This window comes from Enoplosus armatus, chromosome 5 (assembly GCF_043641665.1).
Source record: "Enoplosus armatus isolate fEnoArm2 chromosome 5, fEnoArm2.hap1, whole genome shotgun sequence".
Classification (NCBI taxonomy): Eukaryota; Metazoa; Chordata; class Actinopteri; order Centrarchiformes; family Enoplosidae; genus Enoplosus; species Enoplosus armatus.
Window position 1 is genome coordinate 15,503,214 of NC_092184.1, and position 26,370 is coordinate 15,529,583.

Below are 26,370 nucleotides of genomic sequence, written 5' to 3' on the forward strand. Positions count from 1 at the left end.
ATGCATAAATTATGCATGAAGTGTAGAAAGTAAAGCTGAAGTTTTGAAGAAATCTGAAATGAGCACATTTAAACTAAGATTAGCTAAAACTTTACAAAGCCCACAAGCTGCATCAGCATGTGGGCTTTCTCAGATTGAATCTTACCGAACACCTTCAGCTTTGTACGGCCCTCCCCAACTCCGTCTGTTAGACTTTTGATGAGACAGATAAATTCCAGTTCGTCTTCCAGCTGCACATCGCTGATAGTCAACACCACCTCTCCGGTGGCTCCGGTGCCATTCACACTAATCCGTTCTGTGAACGGCGTGCCTCGGTCTGCAAACTTCATGGTGGCGTCCTGATAGTAGATTTTCTGCTTCTCACCTGACCGCGTCACCTAAAGTATAAATAAACACATGAAACATCACATGCATGGACACATCATACCGCTTCTCGTCTGTGTGCATCAGGCTGGATGAAACTCACATAGAACCACTGTATGATCATTGCACCGACGCCGTCAGCCGATGTGAACATGCAGGTGATCTGAGCTGTTTCTCCCCTGAACACCTCCACTCTGTCCTCCATGTTCACCTCCACATCAGCCCACGCTGAAAGAGAGAAAGACAATATGGTTGTTGTTGAATATGTCTGTTCAAATTTGTGCTACTTTCCTCCTTTCTTTTTCTTACTCTGAGTAGATCTCACTTCATTTTTTTTCAGCTGCAAACACAGTTAGTCATTGCTTTTAGCAGTCAGAAATCATGTCAAAGTGAGTTTAAAATGTATTCTTAATATTTTTCATCAAGGATCTTTGATGAAAGATCTTTTGGTGGTATCAAAAAATGCTGCTTTAGCCTTCAAGCCTCTGAGTGGGCAGGCTGACGTATGTGTTCGATTGATAGCTGAGCCGGCAACTGTCAATACTCAAGTTTCCATCCGACGAAATGACGCACTTAATAGAGTGCCAGTCAAACAAATGAAAACGAGGTGGAAAATGTGATGGAAATAAGGCATTTATGTGTGTTTCATGTACTAATTTGAGGGAGGTTACAGCGCAAACTAACAGTTTTGATAAGATTCCTTGAACCACCTCAAACTTTTCTGTGCAGAACTGTTCTTCTCATTTATCCACTGAAAACCACACCAATACCAATACATCTGTGATAAGCTAATATTGGCCTACATACAGTATATCCACCTGGCCGTAATGCCGATAACGCTTCATTGAACTGAACCCAAGATGGACGGGATGGTGATAAGACAGAATCTCGAGGTTAATAGACAAGAACCTGAATTATAAGAAGCACACCACTTCTGCATCCACTCCCTGTTGACACAAACTCAAAGGAGGCATGGAGGCAAAAGGAGAAGAGAGAAGAAACTCATGGCGGGTCAAAGGGAAGAGAGAGATGCTATGACAGGAATGAGAAGCCCACCCATGTCCACATTAATGTGCTGCATTCCACCATGTCACCCTCTCACAGGAAGAAAGGCTCAATTTACAGGCAGCATAGTGGACCCACTGTTCCTTCACGATCTGCCTCTGAAGAACGACTGGTTTTCCCCTTCCAGGGTCTCTCGCTGTGGCGCATCCCACTAAGCTATAGGAGGGACCCCCAATTACACTTTACATCGCAGTGTTTCACAGTAGATGAACGAGATGCCAACGAGAGCTGTAGCCTGGAGGTAACGAGGCTGCCAGGTTTGATTTAGACTTTTCTGAGTGTCTGTTCATTGTGTTGGTGAATGTAGCTTCTCTGTGATGGCGGGAAATAGTTGATGTCAAGAACTGCTCAGAAGAATGTAAATGTGGTCCGTCTGTGTCCTGCACTGACCTTTTTTTTTACTCATTCATTTTAGCCTCAAGAAGCACAGCAGACAATACACAATAAAACACACAGTAGCACCATTTAGACTCATATTCCATAAACATGCAGATTACATCGTATATTATTTTATCATAAAAACATAATTTTTGTGGAGCATTAAAGTTCATTCTTGACCAGTAATATGACAAAGAAATCTTCAGCCAAGATCCACTCCCTAACTTTTGCCAGCGCTTTCTACTGCATCTCATGGACTTCCTCAGCAAATCCAGTTTGCTTAGTTGTCATCACGTGACCCAAGTACGGAGCTTCGTCACGATAGCGGTTGTCATGTGACCAAAGTTACTTACCTGGGCAACTCCTGCTACTGAAGAAGACCATGAGATTTGGTAGACAGCGCTGGAAAAAAGTGCGTGAGTGGGCCCTGAGTTAAAGCGAGACTTTGAAAGAAGAAAGACCACGTCCTCTGACACATGACACGTTGAATTTATAAGAAATGCACTCAATGGTTTTACAGCCTTACTGGGTTTGGTATGACCGGTAGCTTACGGTGGCTAATGTTAGCTAAAGTTAGCAAATTTTAGGTACATCTGACCTCTCTACCTGTGCTCCTGTTACACTGTCTAAGCATTCAACATTATTACATGATTGTAAACCGCAGTTCAGCAAAAGTTACATCTCACTTTCAGAAGTTTTTTCTTTTTGTCAAAATCATTGTTTAAAGTTAGATAGCAGAGGATTACTGGCTCAATCCTCTGAGCTGAGAAATAAATGAGGCATCCTTGAGCAAGGCACCTCTCCAATAGAGCTGCTAACTGGCCAACAGAGACAACTGTTGACATACTGAGTGATTTCCAGCTAAAAGTGTGAAGCACAGCGTTGCTGAAAAAGAGCTCTGCAAACCAACGGATTCTTAGAAACGAGTGACATAAATTCTATAAAAAGATTAATTGTTTTTACATTTCATTTGTTTAAAAAATGGGAGAACTGTTAGTCAAAGTTTTCAGACGTAACAGCTCAACAGAATCAGGCCACTATCGTACTGTATCTGGTATAGAGAGACACTTCATCCAGGAAAAATGATCAGCTGCGTAGTCTTGCAGGTTAAGTGAATTACCATTACCCAACACCAGGGCTGCCTGCTGATGAGCTTATTACACATCCCTGCTTCACTCCTGGCATTTCAGTCCATCATCATCATCAGTACGGACGACAAACATTTATTGCCCCCCAAACTGAACCTCTGACTGTTCCTTGACCTGCATCAACAACAAACATGCCTCCCCCTTCTCTTCCTCACCTCCTTGACTCTTCCTCCCTCGGTCCACCTCTCAAACTCCCTCCCTTGAATTTTTAAAACCCCACCACCACCACCACCACCACTTTTCTCTCCCACCTGCCTCTCCCTCTGCTGTGTGTTGTTGTGTTTACCACTGGCTAATGGAGCTGGACGGATGCTTTCCTGTTAAAGAAATCCAATTAGTCTTTCCAACATAGACATTTCCTGGCCATTAGCAGTGTAAGGACAACGCTGACTCACTCGCAGCATCCCATCCCCCACCTGAGAACGTACCTACAGTAAGAGGTGGGACTGGGACAGCTGATCTAAATCTAAATGGAAACACTGAACACAAAAATGTGAAGAAACGAGAGAGGAACGAATTAGGAACGACCTGATAATTAATAAATGAATAACTTCGAATTGAGGACTGTATAGTAGATAAAGATGAGTTACTAGAGAAAAGACTGGGAGATACTATACTGAGAGACTTTCATAGTTTTGTAAAGTCCAATCAAAACTTCCATAAAGTAATGGTCACATAACCACTCACATTACACCATCTCATTAGTAATTTGACCAGTATTCATCTCCACGGTGCATCATTCAGAGAGGCCGGCACTCCAAGGCCTCAGATCGATCTCTTCTGAAGACGAGAGAGCAGATATTCCATACACATTGAATAATAGTCTTAAATCAGTATGACAGAATAAAGCGGAGCATCCCCCCCTCAGGGAGAGCAGCACGCTGGCAAAGCTGGGCTTCTCCAGTTTTATGAGCTCCCCTCAGCAAACAATATTCTTTCCCCTGAAGAGTGTGTGTGTGTTTGACCCTGAGACAACAATTTCACATGCTGACTATGTGATTTCCACAAGAAAGGGGAATGTGCTCTGTCCACTGTAGGAAATATCTGCTGCTGACCCCGACCCTGAGAAGAGGAGAGGAATTCAGAACATATGGAAAGGGCAATACTGTGGAAACCTACAAAGTGGAGTCACTTACATATGGAGGTAAAACAGGACCTCCAGCATGTATATGTGTGTGTGACATCTAACAAATACAGGTGAATACAGATAAAAAAAAAAGGAACAAAAACTCCTTTTTCCAAACAAATATGTTGAAATCAACAGCTGAAACTACTGGCTATTTTCTTTATCGATTCACCTGCCGTTCTTTCTATTAATCAGTAAATCTTGGTCTATAAAATGTCAGAAAATAGCATCTTCAAATTACTTGTTTCGTCCGACCAACAGTACAAAACCCAAAGATGTTCAGTTTACCATCACATACACTATAGCAAACTGTGAACAATTAAGAAGCTGGAATATGTGAATGCTTAGCAAAATAGTTGCTTCAATCAAAAGAAAAATACCACAACTTGTTGTTTTTATGCTTCTGATTTTGGATGAATTTAACAAACAAGATAAATGTTGATAAGTAAGATTTTAGAAGTGCTGGTACGTGTTTACCCCTGTTTCCAGTCTTTATGCTAAGCTAAGCTAAGCGAATGGCCTGCTAGCTGTAGCTTCACACTGTATTTGCCTTACGGACATGAGAGTGGTATCGATCTTGGACGCTTGGCAAGAAAACAAATATGTGCATTTCCCAAAATGTTGAGCTGTTCCTTTAAACTGTTTCAGTAAAAGCACTGACTGAAGAAAACCTTAAAGCGACTCAAGAAATCAATTGAATTAAAATGAAGGCTCACCTTAACAAGAATGTAGAATTCAGATTAAAATTATTTCCACGCCACAGAAAGAGGAAAACCCCTTACAAGAACAGCACAGTTCATATTCCCACAGATACGCAGAAACATTGCACTTAAAAGGGATATTTTGCTTTGATTTATGAAGCTAACTGAGTCTGGGTCACACTCGTACACACACACACCTCAATAAGAGCTTCAAAGAGCTCCAGTCGAGGCTGCAGGTGATCTCTCAATCTCTCAACAGAAACAAACTTCTTGGTCCAGATGCCCCCCCCCACCCCCAAACACAGCTCATCCCACAGAGAGGGTGGATTGTATTCAAAGGCACTGCTAAATTAGGGCCACTTAAAGATAAGACATTAAAAAAGGTGGCCCACAACACCCCCCTTGTAAAGGGGCGCAGAGGCAGAAAGGATAAGATAATCTCCAGGGGGAAGTCATATCAAAGACATTGATATGTCTACAATGAAGTCAAAGCCTTTTGTCAGGATACACAATCAGCTTCTGTCTGTGGAGAGTGATGATAACAAAACTTCCTGACAGGCTCTGAGCTTCTGTATCCACAGCTGTTCAATCTCTTCTCCATTTAGTCCTCTTACTATAAGACCATGTACAGAAAACCTCCTATAAACACTATAAAACTATTGTCAGATGACCAGCATCTTAAATCAGGATGACTTATTTATAAACGCTCATGAGCGTGTATTTTAAACACAGGCTCCAGTCCGCCCTCTGACAGGTACAGTAGACAGATGAGATGTGGCATGTGGTTGTTCAAAGGCTGGAATCTGTTCTGACTTTCTGACCATGAAGGTTTAGCTGACAGGCTGCAGTCGACCTGCCCTCCCTCCCTGTCTGCCTGTCTGCTTTGGCAACCGGCCCACACCACAGATGGTCATTGATGAGGGAAAGGAGTGGACGTCCACCCTCAGCACATCAACTGGCATTCAAACCAGATTACTATCCTGGACTCTTTTTGACAGGATGTGACGCAGGTGCAGAACATGGAAACTCAATTTCCCTTTTTTCTCTGTCTATATGTATTCCACCTACAGGTGCATTTATACTACAATCAACTGAAACCCAATGACTACACACATGTGATCTCTAACTAATTATGTGACTTCTAAAACCAACTGGCTGCAGTAGTGATGAGTAGCAGTGATATGTTTTTTAAATTTATTTAGTCACTTTGAGCTGTTCTTCTCTGATTCAATGATGTAAAACAATAAAACATGAAAACCTCCAAGGGGGGCAAACACTTTACGTAGCTACCGCATGTGTTGAATATGAGTATTAATACAGCGCTGATGAGTTGGTGCTTTCTTCTTTCTACTACTGAATCTACTACCACATTCTGTCTCTCACTGTTGTAGGGAACTCAAATAAAGACAAAAAAAGACGGTATTAAATAATTTAGATTCACTAACAGTGTTTTAGGGTGATTTCAACTTATGTTGCACAGGGCCAAACAAGATAACCCAGTCTCCTAGAAATTACATTTATATAGAACTAATTTGTTTTGCCAATTGTGTTTTGATGGGAAACAAAGTGCAGGACACCGGAGGCCGAGGTCTGTGGTTAGGTTTAGGCAACAAAAGCACAGCTCCAGGGAAAGACTGTGGTTTCGGTTAGACGCCCTGTCTTTCCCTTTGTCTTAACCAAGTGCTGTGAGTGTGAGAACAATTTTCATCATGCTTTATTTGAGCAGATATTGTATTGAAACAGCACATGTTGTAGGGAAACAAAAATATGTTGTCAGTGAATATCTTGCTGGTACGTTCAGTAACAACATTTTCTGACCGGGCAGAGGAGTCAATTAACAGTGTTTCCTCACTATGTTACTACTAGTGGCAAATTAGTATAGAAATGTCATTTCTAAGAGGCGGGGTTACAACAAGTAGGAAAGCTTAATGCCAGACCAGCAGCCTCAAGAGAGTATAATGTTCTATACACCTCACAATGTGAAAGTGCCTGACAGAATCAACAAGATACAGACTGGGTGGTGCAACAGGAAAGGTAATTCAAATCTCCTTAGGAGCACAAACATGATCAGCAAATTTCACAGCAGTTTAAGAAACATCTTGCCTGCAAACAGACATTTTGACCCGAGGAGGACGATAGGAAAGAGTGTGTAAAATGATGACATGTCATCCTCTGAGGACCATGAATGTACTGTATAAATGTCATGACAATCTGTTGATTAGATTCTGGTGTAAAAGTGGAAAATGTAGCCTGATGGTGGTGATGATGGTGACAGTCAAATTTCAAGATAGACAATGTCAAGATATCTTTCATATGGATGGACACACTGACACCGAGGCCCTGCTGTCTGTGGAGAAAAAAACATGAGAGCTCTTCCTCAAATCTGGGAAAAAAGAATCAGATCAAAGCAGCAGCGGCGACTGACAGGATGATCGCTGAGGTCAAAGGAAAGCAGACACACACACACACACCCTGAGATCTTTCAACTTGTCTGTCTGGGAGTTGTGAGGCTGGACGAGCCCAACAAGATCTGGTACACACACACACACACACACACACACAGACAGGCTGAGGTCTCTAAACTGTATCTGACTGCTGACCTGAACTTGAGACTCGACTCCAGCACTTAACACATTATTTCATGGTTTGTAAATGTCTCAGAGCACCACCAGCACATGACACACATTCTACTCTGCTATGTTTCATTCACTCGTTTCCAACCACCTATTTTAGCGGCTTTTCTGCTCTCTCTAAAAACTATGTAGTCCAGAATCCATTAATCTAAAAAAGAGAGCATGCAGTTTTGTTTTCATTACAGAGTTGTTATATAACACAAGGTTAGATTTTATGGTACTGTATTAATATTTACATACCGAGGATTCTCCCGCTTAGACTCTAATTCATGTTTAATTTACAGTACTTCTGGCATGTCCTCCAAAGAAAAGGCTGAGGCTCCACTGAACTAAGACATGAAAGGACGTCTATGAATGTTATATTAAAAGGGATATCGAGACTGCAGAGCTTCCCTGTGTGTGTGTGTGTGTGTGAGTTCGGTCATGAAACTAGTTTTAATTGCTTGCCATCTCCCACTAGCTTATCCTGTCAGGTGATAGCACTGCTGAGAAACAGTATGAACATAAAGGCAACAAAAAACAGACAACACGTAAATAAAATCATCTTCAAAATAACGAGGGCTGTGTTACATTTAGTTATACTTATATCTTATCTATATTACTTGGAAACAAATATTTCCCATCAAAACACGGCGGTAAAATGAAGTGACAGCTCGGGGACATGTTTCCAGCCCTGTCACATCTAAGAATAACAATGGCCTATCAAGTTTGTTTGCTTACATGATACAGCAGAATTACAGTGCACTGACCCGGCTGGCACCAGAAATAGCAGCCCTACTTCAGCACAGGGTGAGACAGAGAGGGGGAGCATGGGAAAACAGTGCCTCAGTCAGGCTGCTCTTTGTACGGATGTAAATAGGCCTGAGAAGAGTGAATAGAGTGTAGAGTTAACATGAGAAAACAGATAAAAGACGAGCGAAAGAGGATAGAAAAAGAAAAGACAGGGGTAGGGCGGGAGGAGGAATCAAGGTGGCAGACTGAGATGTGTGAAGAAAGAGTGTTTGGTTCCCTGCGAGTTGCTGTGGCCTCTGACATTTATCACACTAATCCCTCAATGGCACACTTACAGTATCTTGCAGGGAGAAGCAAATGTTATCAAGCTGAAGATAAGAAGAACTCTCACTCAACGTGGTGAGGACTAATACTCCTCGGCCTTCCACTTTCATTTCTCCTGACAAGCTGCAGGATGTGGAGTTTATTAACGCCACGTCACACAAAGGCACCTTTTACTTAAAGGGCGCATTCACTCCACTCAGCAGCTCTCTGATTCATGCCAAAGATATGCTAGAAATCTGATAATAAGCGGCATTATCATTCTGACTGCCAGTGTAGCAGTTACGGCCTTGCAAATGTTGAATTGTCTTTTAAATGTTCCTTTTCAAGCCAGTTAGTGTTTTTTCCTACAAAAAAGGTGTTTGGTGTCTACATTATTATGCTTTGACTTAAAATGTTTAGCGTTTGGTGAAATGACAAAGAATGAGGACTTGTAGGCATCCTACCTAGATAGACAAAAGACCACAAACAGCTGTGTGCAAGATATGAAAATACGTAATGCATGAAACATTACATCAAATGCGCAAGTCCGCTTAGTAAAGATCATGTCGGCATATCTCTGATGACACACGAGTGTCTGCATATTCAAAAACATATTTCCCTCTTTCACAATATAAATAAAAAACAAACTAACTGGAGGATAGCTGGACTGTAGATGGTGGTTGCGTGTACCTTTCCCTTTCTCTTCATCTCCCTCTTCTTCTCCTCCCCTTCCACAACTGGAGCTTAAAGCACATCTGTCCACTATAAGCCATGTGCTAATTAATCAGTGATATCTGATATCTGTGTATGAAACTGCACCTACAGTAAACCGAAAGAAGTACCAAGTTGATTCCCGATTTTGACTTGACGTGCAAATACAACACCAGAGTTTTCACTTAGTGTAAAGGAGTTTGAATATTTCGAGCTTCAACCTGTCCCAGTTATAGAGGCACTACTAATGTCACACATTAGGGTCAGTTTACCCATCTTGGGCAGCACTGCTCAGTCTGTGAAAACAGTTGTGTAATGTCTCTGGTGGCAACTGGAGAGCTCTGAGAAAATGACCCTGATGATGTCACCAGGGTTACCTGATCTTGTGGGGAGCCTCTGTTACAAACTGTGTACCTGGCGAGGGCGGTCTAACAAAAAGATGCTATCGAGTTGCAGTGGAGCAATTATAGGATCCAGTGATTTTGGAGCTTGAGCCAAGCAAGGGACTAAAAGTCAGGATATATCAGTTTTTGCTTAATCAGTTTTTAATTCTCTGTTATTCTCAAATCTGTCTCTAAACTGCATGGTAGTTGGCAGTATATATATATATATATATATATATATAACATATTACATTAATGGCAGTATTCTTCATTACAAATAAAAATGTTTTGTTCTTTTCAACATACAAAGCTAGTGAAGGGGAAAAACAGAGTGCAAGTTAGCCAGAATGCAGTCATGAAAATCTGGTCTTGAAATGCAGATCATAGACATATTTGAGGGATCGGCAGAGACAGCCAAATTCTTGTCCCCGCTTCATGGATCCATTACCAGAACAGTAGCCCCACTTAATTTGGGTCAACTCTGCTTTGCTAAATGGTGCAAAGGAATGTTATGAGAGACTCTTGAAAACGTATATACACTAAAGGACTTGTCACATGTTCATCAATCACATCAGTCCTGTGACGCACCACACGGCATTTTAACACACAGACAGACACACACACACACACACACACACACACACAGGTCTCTTGGCTTTAATCAGGCATTCAGAACGAAAAGGACTCTCACTGACTCATGAATCCCCCACACAGCTCCTGGCACAGCAGACACATTTCCCCATAAACTCTTCATGCAGCAGGGTTTATAATGCAATGAATGAGCCACTCAAATAAAAGAATGACTGATTTTTCTACAGCAGAGACTAATAAATATACATGATATGTGTCGCCATTATTTTGCAACACTAAAGATTTTGTTACGCCATTTCTGAGATCCAGCTAACAATCCTGTGAGCTGTAATTCTGCAGAGAATTCATGACTTATTTGACCCACAGCACACGATGGTGCTTGTTAAAGCGCCCCGACACCAGGCTCTTTGACCCAAGTGTGTTTTACTATTTCTTCATAAATATACATGCTTCTTTTTATCCTGTTTGCTTGCATTAGCTGCTACCAGTTAGCAAGGCTTTCATTTATTAACGAGGACTCTAGTGACCTTATTAAGGGTACATCAAGAGGAGACATTTCTAAAACTAGTCTTGTTGCTGCAACCTTGGGCCGGGTGGATGGCTTTATTCCCGCTATGTTGGCAGCGTGCAGTAACTCTGCTGAAGTAGAGAGGACTGGCCAACAGCACCAAACAGAAATAGCAGCTAGAAACTGGACTCCGGAGGAATTACAGGAGTTTTAAGTGTGAATGGATCAAGATAGAGTGAGTGCGGATTAGTAAACCAGATGTGGTTGATCAGTATCAACTGAAATGTATTTATGCCTCATTTACATTGTAAACAATTATGAGAAATCTTTTGTTGTAAACTTAAACTTTTGTTTGTTTACAAAGAAACTCCACAAGGCAGCTTTATAGATTTGCTCAGTCTCTCAGTTTTATCTCTTTGGGCTATAGGATTCAGACCAGGAGGCTGTGTCGTGCTGTACAGTGACACAGTAACATATGATCCAGAGCGTTCAGTTGGAGTTACAGAGTAATGTGTTTAAAACATAGACTTTATAAAAGAAGTGCCACCGTGACGTCACCCATTGGTTTGTGGACTGCCGTTCTGAAGCCTCGAGTTTGGCATTTTGGCCGTCGCCATCTTGGTTGTTTGGAGCCAGAAGTGACTATTTTGGACGAGAGGGATCTGAATCACTTGGGCCACCAGGATGCCGCCTTTTACCACTTTCTGCTGTCTTGTAGACTGACAATGAATCAACAGAACAGTGAAAAAAACTGCCAGTTTAATGAACAATACAAATAATCATTAGATACATTGTACAGTTGGAAAGCACAGAGTGCTCCTCTGTGTGGGGTTCAGGTGATGTTTTAATTGCTGTGTGCAGAGACAATGAGATGGACAGTGGCAGCTGCAGCAACCAAACTGCACATTCCCACGATGCCTGAGAGAAAACAAGGTCAACTTGTCACACTGACCTGCCAGACACTTTCCCTCACACACACACACACACTGATCCCCAGGGTGCTGGAGCCGAATGCAGGCAGTATCCACTCAACATGCCATCAGAATTAATGATTTCCAAAAGGCAGAGGAGACGAAGGATACAAAGAATGTAAATACAGTGAAGAGGATCAGAGCGGACCACACAACAGGGGAGATAGGGAGGGAGTCACATCGCTCTCTGATTTCTCCTGGTGATCTGGCGCTATATTCCATTTCAACAGACCACCTGTTGTACAGATCAGTTCGGGCTAGACCTGGCTCTGTTCTCAGCACGCCAAACTCCAGTCCATCTTTCAGGGGAGACTCTGCTGGCTCACAACTGTTACAACAGTACGGTATTAAAGCTTTGGATGGGTCTCTAATAAGGTCACTTCTAACAGCGGCAGTGGTGGTACACTTAAGGTCCGGACTGGACTGCTGGACAAGCATCAAAATCATTTCTGAGCTGTCTCAGACCACAGCTGCGAAGATCCAACCGCTGCGAGGAGCGGCACAGGTTCACTGACCTGAGGCTAATCCCTCTTTAGTAAGCAGCTCTTTGGTCTTCCCTCAGCAGTTACTCTCCTAAGAGAGTTCACTCTGTTCCCCTGCCTTTGATAACTACTTGGCAACAAGACAAGATCTTCTCCCCTTCTACTCAAAGTTTCCACACTCAGCTATTTTGATATGCCCACACACACACACACATAGGCACATTTTAAATATGTGTTGAATACACGACTTCTGACATCATGTGGGATGCGGTCATCTTCCCATGTCCAAATCCACGACTCCCATAATATAAAAAAAACAGTAAAATTACTCTCCCATAATCTCACAGATCTATGCCTACTTGCATTTGTACGTCCATGTGTGTGTGTGTGTGTGTGTGTGTGTGTGTGTGTGTGTGTGTGTGTGTGTGTGTGTGTGTGTGCGCGTGCGTGTGTGTGCGTGTGTGTGAATATCAGTGGGCCATTTCCTCACGCCTGCTCCCATGGTGGTACAAACGCCCCCTCCATCCTCTTTCCCACGTCCCAGACGACAACATGGTCTTCATATCAGCCACTCTGTGAGCAGGCAGAAATAAAATAACACAAGCTGCCTGGAGGGATGGGAAAGGCCAACAGGGACAGTATTTTTGTACGATGCTGATTGTGACTGTACAGAAGCAGAGAGAGAGAGAGAGAGAGAGAGAGAGGTCCCATGACATGGCTTCACAAGTATGAGATGTGCGTTGCTTGCTGCTGGCATATTATGGCTAAAGATAGATTGCAGATACACAAACACACACACTGAAAGCTTTTTACCCATTGACTCACAGGATAAGGTACTCAGCAGCAGCGCTCTCCTTTTTTGGTCGATGCTGCAAGAGGCAATAATGAATCGCAAAATCGTTTTTTGTGAACATGTACAGGTGTGAGTTTGTGAATGTGTGTGTGTTTATGTGATAAATAAGTATCTGCACCAAAATCTAAAATGAGCCTTGTTAAAGTTCCCAATGTTACCAAGACAACTGTCTGATGGCTAAAGGGCAACACACGCCGTCGTTTAGTTTCTTTTTATATAGGCGTGTCTCAAGGCCACCGCTGCTGTGAGCTTCCATAAAAAACAATAGGCATGAGTGTATTTACACACGTCATACACCATCAGTACATGTTGCCTTTCAGTGTCTCTCATATGCAACATGGCAATCTGGCATTTTGAAATAAAAACCCTGAAAAAATCTAATGCATTCCTATGTATGGCATATGTCATCGGCGGTCATGCCATATGGGACGGATGGGAAAGAGTCCCATGTTTACGACTTGCAAACATTCACATAACATGGCGGTTTAATCACCTTGATCAGCGGCATCAGGTGATGTGAGGCGTCCCTTTATTGCATATTATTAAGCACCAAGTCAGCTATATCAGTGCTTTCATCAAAGATCTGAGATACTATAATATATTACATTAAAAAAGCATTGATACCACTTCATGGAACCAGTAAAGGCCTCATTAAATTGGTGCTTCAACGTCATGGAAAACTGTAACTGTCAGTATATTTATACGTAACCTCAAGCTGCACTAATAATTACAAAATCCCCTAAAATCATCACACAGTTTTAGATGTATACGTCCTCTACCCATCACCATATTCTCCCTAGCTGATATCCCATTGGTTTGTACTTGAATGGATGTGAATCTCTCACTGTGTCCAGCCATAACATCCTGTTTTAATGAGTAGTGAATCACATAAAAGACACCATTTAAGGCTGCTTTAGACACTGACTGCACAAGTTCAAATCCACTGTACAGTGGAAGAGGATTCACGGGTAAAAAGTAAAATGGTAACTTGTGTAAACTGCCCAAAGAAATTTGTTCTTAATCACACTAACGTCATCTCAAGTTTTTGCAAAAAGCAGCATTAGTGTCATCATCTCTTGCTCATATGATCTACTTGCCAAAAGCTTTGCCTATTAATTTATCACAGGACATCTAAAAAGATCAATTTAAAATATCTCACATGTTGTGATCTGAGGTCCCGGGTGACGGAGCGATGAAAACAATGATCTCTTTTGATTGCATCAGCTGTTTCTACTTGGAGAGGGTGGATTAACATGAAATGAATGAAACTGAATCAAATCATATCAGACCACTTTCTACTGAATGTCTGGAATGACCTAGATAAAAAAAATATCTCAGAAATCACAGTTTCATTAGAGGAGAAAAAGCTTGAAGAAAAGATAATTCAGTGGAAAAATAAAACTGATGCATAACTGAAGCTTTAAGATACACTTTAAGATACACTCCTCGATATGACAGAAAGAGACTATAAATATAGGCCATAATAATCCCATAGACAAACACTGAAGCCAGAGAGAAGAGCAAACCATAAAAGTTAACTACCAGCAGTGATCTACTGTAACTAAACACTGTGAAGCCACAGCAAACACATCTGCTCTGCGGAGTCAGCGGCACAGCGGTCCGACGGGCTGCATTAGGTTAAAAGGATCCTAATGTCCATTAGATCAGTGCAGAGCATTGTTTCAGGAAAACAACATCCATTATTAAGCAGAGTGTTGAACTATCAGAGAATAGACAGAGATCCTGACAGGTCTCCACTTGTGCCAGTGCAGCTCCCAGAGGACAACTTCAGATCCAAGGATCAGAGTCCGAGCAGCTCACGCTTTGTACTTCTAGAGCTCAAATCTCCGATAGTTTGATAGTTCTCTTTCTAGCACCCATCTACGGTGGCCCTGAGAGCTCAACACACTGCTGCAACTTAAGAAAACATCTTCAACAATTTGAGTCATCACATAGGCAGCATAATGAAATGTGCTGCAGATTTAGACAACACAACCAAATACAGAAATGCACTTCAGCTGAGAACCCGTCGTCTCAAACAGCTTCTGACGTTGAGTGATGGGCTCCTACATGAACACATGATTCTCCGGCAAACAGTTTTGGTTCATTTTGTTTTTTTCACAAGAGATTTCTTTTTTATCTGTGCTTTTCTCAGTAGTTTGAAGTGGGCGGGACTCAGTTGGACAGAGATGAGTCACGTACCTCTGAGCACTAATCAGGGTTTTAGCAAAACCTGATGACAGTTGTGGGGTTGTTTGCTTATGTTGCCAGAAACTATCAATCAAACCACACCCACATGCTCATGATGCAGCAGATCAGCTTAATGTTTTCACTGTTCATCTCTGAATAAATAATACCTGAGGATGTAGACCTGAGCCTGTATCATGTCAAGTAAGTAGGCTAACTTCATGAGCCACAAACGGTGACAACTTGTATGTGCAGGCATGTTCATCAGTCTTTAGTGTCCCCTGGAAACGTTTTGAAACTCCACTTTGGTTGTGTTGTGTGAATTTGCAGTGCATTTTGTTGTGTTGGATAAATGCTGTCAAATTGTCTGTGTTTTATGTCTTTGTGTTTTATTTCTAAATGTTGCTTGAGCTGCTTGTATTCTCGTTGATCCTGGGATCTGAAGTTGTCCAAAGCAGATATCCACAAAATAAAGTCCACATTTAAGGTCATGTCTTGGACCTGCCAACCCACCACAGACTAAATCATCCCACCTTAACTGCACCCTCTAGCCATATTTCTTTGGTCACATCCCACAAAAGGAGGCACAGGAGGACAGATGATGGGTTTATTAGTAATATCACTTGACAATAGGCCAGCAGCTAGCCCTGTGCAGTAATTAGCCACGGTTCCTGGTAAACGAGCAGCACTGGAGTCTCATCTCTGTCACACTAAAAAGCAAAAGAGACTGGAGGGCAAAAGGAAGAGGCCCCCTCGGCCGAGCGGCAAGAGCTTTTTCTCACATTGGTAATACTTAACAGCGGGACAGAGAGGGCTCTGTGTGTGTTTGACCTCAGAGCAGAGACAAGAGGCGAAGACGCACATAAGTCACAACGTCCGAATGAAAAAGAGACAACCTCTCCACCAGAAATCCAAGTGTGGCAGTCAGTGATGGATGAGACGATTCTGCATTCCTCTGCTGCCACTGCTGCTAATCAATGATCTTTATTCACACCAACGAAATCAGCTTTTATAGGACCTCTACATTATATAATAATTCTTATAATATTATCTAACAGCACTTCAAATGTCTATGTAGTGTTTTGACCACCAAAGTAAGTTTGAAGTTGCCCTCTCTGCTCTGGTTTCAAACCAACCTTCAGTTTCCCGTCACAAATCTAAAGCACATGCCTGGTTTTTCTCAATGCTATAAACTGTTCTCACTAGACTGTATATCACGCTGGATAAAATCAATCACACAGCGAGGTTCTCACTACTTTACTCCTGCAACAGCTTTGCAGGTATGCCTCATGCCAAAGTCTGGAAACCACATCTCCCACATCTCTGTGTTTGGAAAATTCAAGCCTGTCTTCTTCTTACCATCTTATCAGTGTCAGATACCATTTCGTCAGGTACCTGCTTTGTTCTAACATCTTGTATTCTGCTGCATTAATGTCTTATTGATGCTTTCCAGGATCACAGATTTGCAGGCTGGATGTCCTGCAGCTCTGCGGATGCTCATGTTAAAAGCTTCTTTCCTTTGACAAAATTTTAAGAGATAAAAATCTGAGAGACTTCTTCATTTCTTTTAAGCCGTCTTAGTGGCCGGCGACTCTGTCACATAAATTCCCGCATCCTCAATCTTTCGTGTCTCTCTTGCTCTACATGTCTGCCTACTTTTGGACCTTTTTCTATCAAATATAAAAAGACGAAAATAATGTAGGTATGTATCAATTATTACGTGGTAGAAGAGCTACTGGAGTTAATAGTCTTTAAGAGTTCATAGTCATTCTGGTACATTAAGAGCAAAGAGGTATTGACTGTGCAACGCTCAGTATTATTAGAGCTAAATTTAATAGTCTGAGGCAAACAATGCCAGCTCTCATCATCCTCGTCTATGAAGACAGATCCGGAGAGGAGACACTGTACGTACAACCACATTTGTATTTAAGGCATTAAAGCTGTTTTCAGGATGATTTATGCACAAATTTAAACCATTTCCTTCTCAGGTTTCAGGTTATTCACGGTGGAGTAGTAACTTAAGACAGAAATATGAGTCACACACTCTCCAGTGGTCAAACTTGTTAAATAAATGTAGTTTTTACTAACAAAACAAGCTCATTATAAACACTTTATTTAGTCAAATGGAGACACAACAGAGTGGTGTTTGTTTGTTTGTTTGTTTGTCATGAGTTTTGTGGTTTCAATGAACATAAATTACTTGATTTACTTACAAATTAAGCAAAGTGGGAGTTTTGCAAGGTCAGTGAAGTTAATGAATATTTGCCTGGATGTATTTTATAACAAACATATGGCCCATATATCACACACCCCATATCCCATCTGACAGTGTGAATGGTGTCGATTTCAACATTTTGGTAAAACTCCACGCCCCTGCGACGCCTAAGAATGATCACTATTTCTTAAAGCCAAACCACCATGTAGAAACCATCATTTTGACATCGGAGTCAGTGTGACTGACAGGAAGGAACAGCTGGCTCATCTGGGGGCCACTAAACAACAATTGAACCAGAGTGAGGGGGAGGAAAAAAAAGTGATCGGAGCATTTCCAAGAAAAAAATACCAGATCTCAAACGTTTGTCCCTTATAGACTGAATCTTACGATCTAAATGTTAACTAATCCGTCGTAGCTGTAACTGTACATAGATTCATGTACCGTAGAAATTCACTTGTGACATTGTAATTTGATATGCAGTCAGAAGAAATGCCACTTATATGGTTTGTGCTCTTGGTTGCTCTTGGTGGTAAACGGCCAACCAGCATAATTTTACAAAATTGCAGCTTTAACACGCAGTGAGGCTTTAGGCTGCCTGTTTATCTGAGTATCTCTATCTACCTAAGTGAAACTGTACGTTTATCTGTATGCTATATGATTTTGACAGCCCAGTGTATCTAGGAATTACTGTACAACCATATTGGACCCCACAATTCACGTCCAATGCCAACGTTCAGTGCAAATGCAGGAAGTACTATTGATTTGGATAAAACGTAAGTGAAACAACACAGAAAGATCAGAGGAGTCATTGAATATCTGCTCAGGTAACCTGAAAAGTTACTTTTCTGTAACTACAACTGTTAAAGCTTCTGATTATATTCTTGTAACACAACCGGACTGAGTGAAAACGAAGGCAGTTAATTTCATTTCATTTAAAAAGTCGCGACAAAAAGCTGCTCCCTCCTGTGGGCTGACCCATTAACACCAGTAACAGAGTAGCTGTCTCAACACTTAATTAACAACTTAATCCTCTATACGCTTAATTATTGATAGAATAGAACAATCACCGCCCTTCCCCTGTGATCAGAACTGCAACTTCCTCTTCTTCACATCTATTCTTGGACAAACAGCTGATCTGTCCAGTTTCAGAGGTTATAAAAAAGTGATACAAACCTCTGAGGCCAAACACAAACTGCCATTATTACTTTTGTGTATCAAAGTGAGCCAGAAAGACATACCAAAAATCCAGACGGCATACTTGTGGGGAAGAAAAACACAAAGTTGCAAGCATATTTTTCCACAGTTTGCACTGCTGTAAGATTTCAACGAGAAATTAAATATTGGCACAAATCATGTCATTTTAAGACTTATTCATTTAGTTTTCGACCTGACACTAGCACACTGGTTGCCTGCACCTCTTCATCACGTCTTACATAATCACATAAGTCTCCTCAGTGGCCTTCTATGTAATATTGATGTTTTTGGCTGATGAGAGTTTTCTTAATTTGTCTAACCAAAAAAAGCCCACAGGAGGTGTAGAGTTTATTTCAGGGCTGATACAACATTGTGCAGTTTGGTTTGTTGTTTCAACAGTGACCCAAGTTTAACTTAGCAAGCCGTCCCACAGAGTAGAGTTACATTTATTACAGTGACCTCGCTGCACTCTTGTGTGCAGATGATCAGGAAGGATGAAAGAACAACTATTCATATTAGATTTACAACAGGACAAGAAGTGATGATAAAGCTAAGTATAAGGCAAGTTGGATGATGATGAAATACATTAATTCAGTTCAATCCATATTCAGAGGTGTGGCATCACACAGTGTTGAACCATGAGCACTTTGTGGTTTAGTTCCTTGCTCAAGCAGTTTGATAGAGACAGCATATCAGCTTTCTACCACTTGCCAGCTTCATAAAACCACCTTTCCGTGACTTTTAAATGATTTCCAAATGGGGGGATCACATAAAAACCTGTGAATTGTGCTCTTAATACAACATGTCAGAGAGAGAAGAGGCCTACATCCTGCTTTCCTACAGAGTGCACAAGGTTCAAACCTGAGCACCCGTAGATGCAACAAAACCCTTCATCCGTTTTTTTTTTCATTGTCTTTGACCCGAGTGGCTTTGAAAGCACCACACTGACCTCTTGACCTCTCGCACTGCAATAAAAAAAAGGTCTGAGGTCACTAGAAGAAGTTAACAGGATAGCTGGTCATTCTGGGGAATTTTCCTGCTTTCCCAGATAAACAAGAGAGGCTTTTAATGTGATTTATGCCCCAGTTCACACATTGGTTTAACAGTGAGCTTGTCCTTTTTTGGCTCAATTTCTGGTTGTCTAAGGTATCAGGCAGCAGCTCCTGTCAAAGTCAAGTCAAATCCTATAAATGACATCATATCAATTACATAATTTTTCAGGAAAATGCATATTTGTAGATGTACTAATCTGCCATGACTGTGGCTGCGGCCAACAGGACGTAGATAAAAATAGATAACATCTCATTTATTTATTATTAATGAAACTAGCGACTTCATAAATACTTACAGCTTGCCCACAGAGATTACTTGTCGCAGGTCGTGCATTAAAGATAACATACTGTAGCAGCCTCACCACGATCCAAATTACTACTCAAAACTACTCGTTTCAGCAGTTAACAGTCAAGGGTGTCTCCGACTTGTTGGAGAAGTAAAGTGACATTTATTCTAAGGTTTCCATTTAAAGAGTCTAATATTCCAAAAAATGTCTTGGCCTCATGGAAAACACACCATTCCTCGTAAAACAATAATAGGAGTTTAATGTGTGTTACCATACCAATAATACCAATTAATGTGAGGTCAGGAGCGGGATCCTCCTAAACCTTGAAGACAAACATTTTGGTGATTTAATCACTTCAATATAACCTTTTCTCACACCTTATTCACATTTTGTGGGCAACTGAATTTGGGCTACTCAGGTCTGCAGCTGGGATGGTGTTATGTTTATAGAGGTGTGAGCTACCATAATGATGGCAGAACAGTAACACCGACTGCATATCAACATTCCTCTCACAAATAAATACGCCGTTAATTAAATACTTGCACACATGTAATGTATAAGTTAAAGTGAATTGAGACAGTCAGGCACGACACTTTGTTGCTGTCACCAGCAGTGAAACAGTAACCCTGCTTTAACAAAAATAACACATGATGACAACTGGTCATTAAGTAGAGGCTGACCTGAGTGGGCTCGTGTTTTGTGTTTGTGTTTATATGAGCCTTTGAGTCTGGAGGTCCCTGAGAGTGTGAGGGTAGCAGGTACATGCAGCTGTCCGTCTGATCAGGGAACTTCAAAGCAGCAGTGAGGGGTAACAGTCAGAGGACAACTGGCTCTTCAGATGCTGTGTTAACTAAAGGTGATCTCTAAACTGCCTGATATGAATGGACTATCCGCGCAAATATAGAGCACTACATCAAGAGCACACTAAAGCTGTCCAATGTGTGTTGAGGCCCTTCAATATGACTTACAGATGAAATGCCTCACTGCACATCTGCAGACAAGGCCGATACTGTGTCTGTTGGGCATCACTGATGGTGTGTTTCTTATAAAACGGTGTTGAAAAATGTTGCAAGAAGCATTGAAACTGGACAAATCAGGACAATCTGTATTTTCTGAAGGCAGTTATTTAGTGGCAATTGCAAAAAATCACTTTCATTGCACATGCTTTCCCCTTTAAAGCCAACATGTCCACAACAAAAGATTTTCTTTGGATGAAAAACGTGGACAAAAGTGTTTTATTTTCTCCTGTTCTGATAGGAATATTAACTTCCTTCCTTCCTTTTACACAGTAAACAAGTGTTAGGCCACTCGCTTTGGCAACAAAAAGTGTTGATATTAAGATATCATTCAACAAGGCTCGGCTGCAGATTGTTTCTTTGCTTGAGCTACATTATACAAACAATCATTTGCTGCTACTCAGTGGACGCACACAAAATGGCCCCGATGATAACAGCACCAAGTCCTGGGAGTTTTCTCCACCAGTAACAGCCCCCCACACCGTCTCTCTCATCACTGGTCTGCTATATTGACCCAGGTAATGGTGATAATGGATGTTATTCACATCAATAGGAAGATCAAACAGTAAAAGGAAACCTTTTGCTTCTACAATCCATGCTCCCAAGTGCAAAGCTTCAACCCATTATATGGCTCAGCAGGGAGACGGCGGATCAAAATGCTTCTGTTTCCATAAAAAAAACACCTGAAAACAAATGCAGCTTTTCTTCTGCTTTCATGGTCTAACATGCAGAAATCCATTGACTAATTAGTAAAGTGTGTGTTGTCATTTTCCTCAAATTACACACAAAACCTCACAGTACCAACAACAAAAGGTATTGAGGATTCATTCAAGCCCAAGAGCTCTTACCGGACAACGACGGGAAATTAGCACGTGAGCCAGAGAGAGAGAAGAGCAGCACAGTCGACCTACAGCAGATAAGCAGGTTGCGACAGGAGAGCGGGGTCAAAAAAGAAAAACACACCACAAACACTAACAAATCGATTACAGACACATGTTATCGTGTACTCTTATCAACAAATCAGTCAGGAAATATCTCCTCCATGGCACCTTCATACACAAAACTATTTATGACATGAAAAATGAACTGAGTCTGGTGTGACTTTTTACACCTGATATTTAATGGTGAATTGTTAAATATCTTTGTGACAGATGATAATGATTCTAATTCTGAGGGCTAGACATCGCTGCCAATATCTAATATGAGTTTACGGCACTACTACAGAATCACAGTAATAATCTCACAGTAATCTTTTAAAGCCAGCCTATGGAAGTTTTGCAGAACAGCAACAGCTGTGGCCACAAGTGGAAATTACTGTACTGATTACTGGATAATGACACACTTAATGTCTGTAGCTTATTCTAAGACAGTCACTTGATGTCATCTTTGGCCAGCCTGACTGAGAGCAGGTCAAACCAGACCATAAGCAGGAAACAACTATGTCTTTTAGTGAGGCTCCATTTACATATTTACATCATTTAGTGACTTGTGTTACCGTAACCCTTTTAATGCTATAACAGAGACAGGTTTCAACACCAGTGTTGACTAATTCACACCAGCAGCATGTTTGCTTTGGTTTCACAGGGTTTTACTACTTCCAGCAGTCTGAGGCCTTTAAAAGTAAAACGGACAAAGATACACTCAAAACCTCACTGCCGTGTTTAAGAACAATTGTCAAGATTTATGTAAAGGATATCCTGTTGTTTTCAGATCTATTGTCCTTCACCTTGCTATTAAATTCCACTCTGCTTTAACTTTCTGTGGCACAAGACTGATATTCTCTAGCCTCAGTACGGTTTCCTCTCCAGGTTTCACTGGTGATCTGGATTATGTTTCACTAATCCTAACAACCGTAAATTCACCAAAACAATTTTAGACATCTCCAGACCGATGTTGCGCCGTCACGGCCCATATCAAAAACAGTGGTGGACAGGTCCTTTTCTGTGTGGTGTCCTCAGGAGTCTGTTGCATGGGAACACATAAACACAGTGCTTGAGCAGCTCAAGGCTTTATTTCAGGAGAGAGATAAGACACCATGTGCCTGTAACAAACTTTCTCCACACAAGGACCTGAAAGTGAGTGCAAAATGACTCTCTACAATTGAAGAAATGTTGGTATAGACATTAGTAAAATAGTTGAAGAAGATCCAAGACCTCCAAACTCCACCATTTTCTAACAATGTCCAACGTGCTCCACAAACAGCTGCTCATATGTGTGGAAATGAAACAGCCACAGTCCTGCTGTGGTTATGTGCTGGAAGAGAGGTCTGAATTTAGGGACTTCCATTTCAAACCCGCTCTGCTCTGCTGATCCTCAGCCAGATTACTGGGCCTCAATTTTCTATGCTGCGGTCGAGACACAACAAGGACATTTATTGTCTGTCACCAGCTCACTTCTTCTGAAGAGCAGCAGTTGTTTTGAGCACATGAAACCGAAGCTCAGCGCCTCGGCCACAGCAGAAAGTGATGACCTTTTAAATGAGGTCCAATGTGGCTGCTCTTTGGCCCGGCTTGATTAGCAGATGTCACAGGAAGTGAATAGTATCCTTATCAAGGGTCACCACTACCGTCCGCCAGCATGTCTGTCTTTCCTCTGATGTCATCGGGGAGCTGGAGCTGGAGATCTGGCGCAGACACATTTGCACTAATTCGTGCTCCATGTTCACATACATGTGAACGTATTCAAGCAGAGCGTCTCTGCAGATCCAGCAGGCCTGAGTGGGTGTTACCCAACATCATCAAATAACCATTAAAGACTGACCACAACCTCACTGCAACAGCTATTTTCTAACAGTGAACTAGTGATCTGGTGTGACGTTTGCCTAAAACAAATTACATCTATTCAATTAAGCATTTTTTAATTGACAAAAAGTGTCTCTGTGTCACTTTTGATCCTTGGTTAAGTAATTTTTCATTCATTTTTTTGTCTTATATGACAGTAAACTAATGCTGGTCGAGCAAAAGAAATATATATACATAAATTTGACTGTGGGCAATTGTGATTTGTGTATTTCTTGGCATTATACTTAGACTGAACTACTCTCAAATTAATAGTCAAAATAATCATTATTTGCAACACTAAAATTGATTGGCTGTCGCTCTGTCTGTATTGTTGACAGGTGGAAAAGATTCACTTGATTGACAGAAATCCAACACAGCTCCACAGAGAAGATCTAATGCCACATAAATATCTTCAAACAGCTCTGTGTTAAGACAATGTAATACAAGGAATGGCAGGGTTGATATGAATTGGAGGTGAAAGGGACCAGCACAAACGTGAAGAAAGCCAGAGAAGGAGAAGTACAGGAAGTGGACTCGATAAGAGCAGAGAGATCACGGACAATGATCAGGCTGAACTTAAACAGGGGATCAGCACAACACAGGGACGAGGGAGGGAAAGGTTCATGTGGTCGAGGACAAACGATAAGGAAAGGTGAAGACGTGGGGAGAGTCAGAGGGCAAGAGAGGAGGGAAGTCAGGCTCACAAAGAGGAAGGGTTGGGGAGGAGGCTGGGGGGGTACACATTGACCTGCCTTGTTTAAACAAACAAGTAAAAGGCACACCACCACAAAATGAAAAGTCCTTTTAAAATGAAGTTGTGATGTGGATCGCTGAGGTAGCGCGCCCTTCTCACCCACATTAACACCACATATAAATCTACACTCACACGCTCTCTTCTAAAAATAAACATTCATCTGCACCTCAGCGGGCATCTCACCAGTTGCCATCCAACTTCTTTTATTATAGTCTCACACGGCTGATTTAGAGAAGCAGTCTGATTGACAATAAACAAGGTGAACAGCACTTTATCATCTTTCCTCTCGCTTCACAGAGAAAAGGCCCCGCAAAGATCTGAACCTGTGCAGTGAGAGCTGCATCTCACTGCACCGTGTTTGAGTTTCTGTGTGTGACAGAAACACAGTTGAGCTTTTCACCGAACAGCCGGAGAGCTGACAGAAAGCAGACGGAGAGCTCCCCGACTACAACCGGACCTCTGTGGATGTCAGAGGCTAAAAATATATGCAGCAAACTATTCAACTAACTTCATGTGGAAATTAGCAAACGTGTCACGTCTCATTATGGTCACTTTTATAGTAAAGGTGTCCAACTATCCTGACGTGTTTACTCACAACATGTACAACAAAGCAGCAATCTGTTTGCCATGAATCTTTTACACTGGTAAGAGTTTACATTCCTCCATTTTCATGCACAACACACCCACTGTGGAAAGGAAATGCATTCAAATGAAGAAGGGGTGAAAATGGCACGTCCACTTCAAAACCACCTGAATATTGTATAATATATGATGCATTTTCAGTTAGTGTTGCTAAGCCACAGCCTTCAGGATGTTGTGTACTGCTTTCTTCACGTTACAACAACATAGGGCTGCAGTGGCTGGATGGTTTACTACCCTGAGTATATTTTTACTGTAAAGTAATATAAGCAAGAGGGGGCTGTGCAGTATCACATCTATGCAGTGTACACATGAGCTGCACCTAGGACAGGGCGGTACGAGCACGCTGCAAGGAGGTAAAGTTTCTCTGCAGGCAACAGTTGACCTGGGACCTCTTCAGTCCCCTAAAGTCTATTGAATGGCTGCTCTACCCACATACATGATGTCACTTTTCATATACATAGTTTGAAACACCTTGATCCCTCCATCAGCAGTCCAAAACATCGAGTAGCACGGATCGGGTACCAAATATTTCTCGGCACTCACCTCCCCAGGTGTGAAAGAGGACCAGAAGTCCGACGAGAAGAGAGGCAGCGTCCCGTACAGCCATGGTTGTAGGTCGGTACTGCAGCTGTCCGTGCTGGGGTGTGTGTGGAGGGAGTCTGACAAGGACTGGTCCTCCTGGAAAACCGTATGAGAGAGGGGGGGGGGGGCGGTGGGGCAGCGCGTGGAGGCAGATGATGCAGGAGGGGCAGAGACGGGAGGTCCTGCGCTGTAAAAAATGTCCGTCTGCACGAGTCATTCAGGCGCACAGTTGATCTGAAATGCGACAGGTTTTCTCGACACACCATTTGCGTTAAACAACTCCGTCTCAGCACATTTATTGCTTATTTATTTAGATGGATAGACTAACAGAAATTCAGAGCCAAAATTCACATTGATTATTGGGGGCGATATTTCTTTCAGTGTGCAAAAAAAGGAGGAACTTGAGTTGGAGCAGCAGGAGGGCGGAGGTCTGTCGAAATACAGTGTGAAGTTAAAATTTACAGCTTTCAAAGACTCTAACATGATACATTTCCCCACCAACAGTACTATCACTGATGTTTTCTCAACAGGAAAACATGACTGGGTTTAAGTGAAGAGTGGGCGTGAAAAGGTGTGGCCCCTCTTTTGCATAAACTCCAACATTTAGCATTCAGGACACATGGTATGTATTAACTCTGTGTGGGTGGGTGTGTGCTTGGTGACCTCTGTGTGTTAATGATGATAACAGGACTGCTGTTTGCAGTGGTGTGTTG

The 26,370-nt window shown here is 41.9% G+C and overlaps 1 protein-coding gene across 1 annotated transcript in view; it reads right to left on the reverse strand.

Annotated features, from left to right (window-relative positions):
- mcamb (melanoma cell adhesion molecule b) overlaps positions 1–25,717 on the reverse strand; it is a 35,858-nt gene extending 10,141 nt beyond the window's left edge. The window contains exons 1-3 of the mRNA XM_070905516.1: positions 25,619–25,717; positions 467–591; positions 146–377 (exon numbers count right to left, since the gene is read on the reverse strand). Of these exons, the coding sequence (XP_070761617.1) occupies positions 146–377; positions 467–591; positions 25,619–25,682 (421 nt within the window). The 5' untranslated portion in view covers positions 25,683–25,717. The remainder of the gene's footprint in view (positions 1–145; positions 378–466; positions 592–25,618) is intronic.
- Between the last annotated feature and the right edge of the window lie 653 nt (positions 25,718–26,370).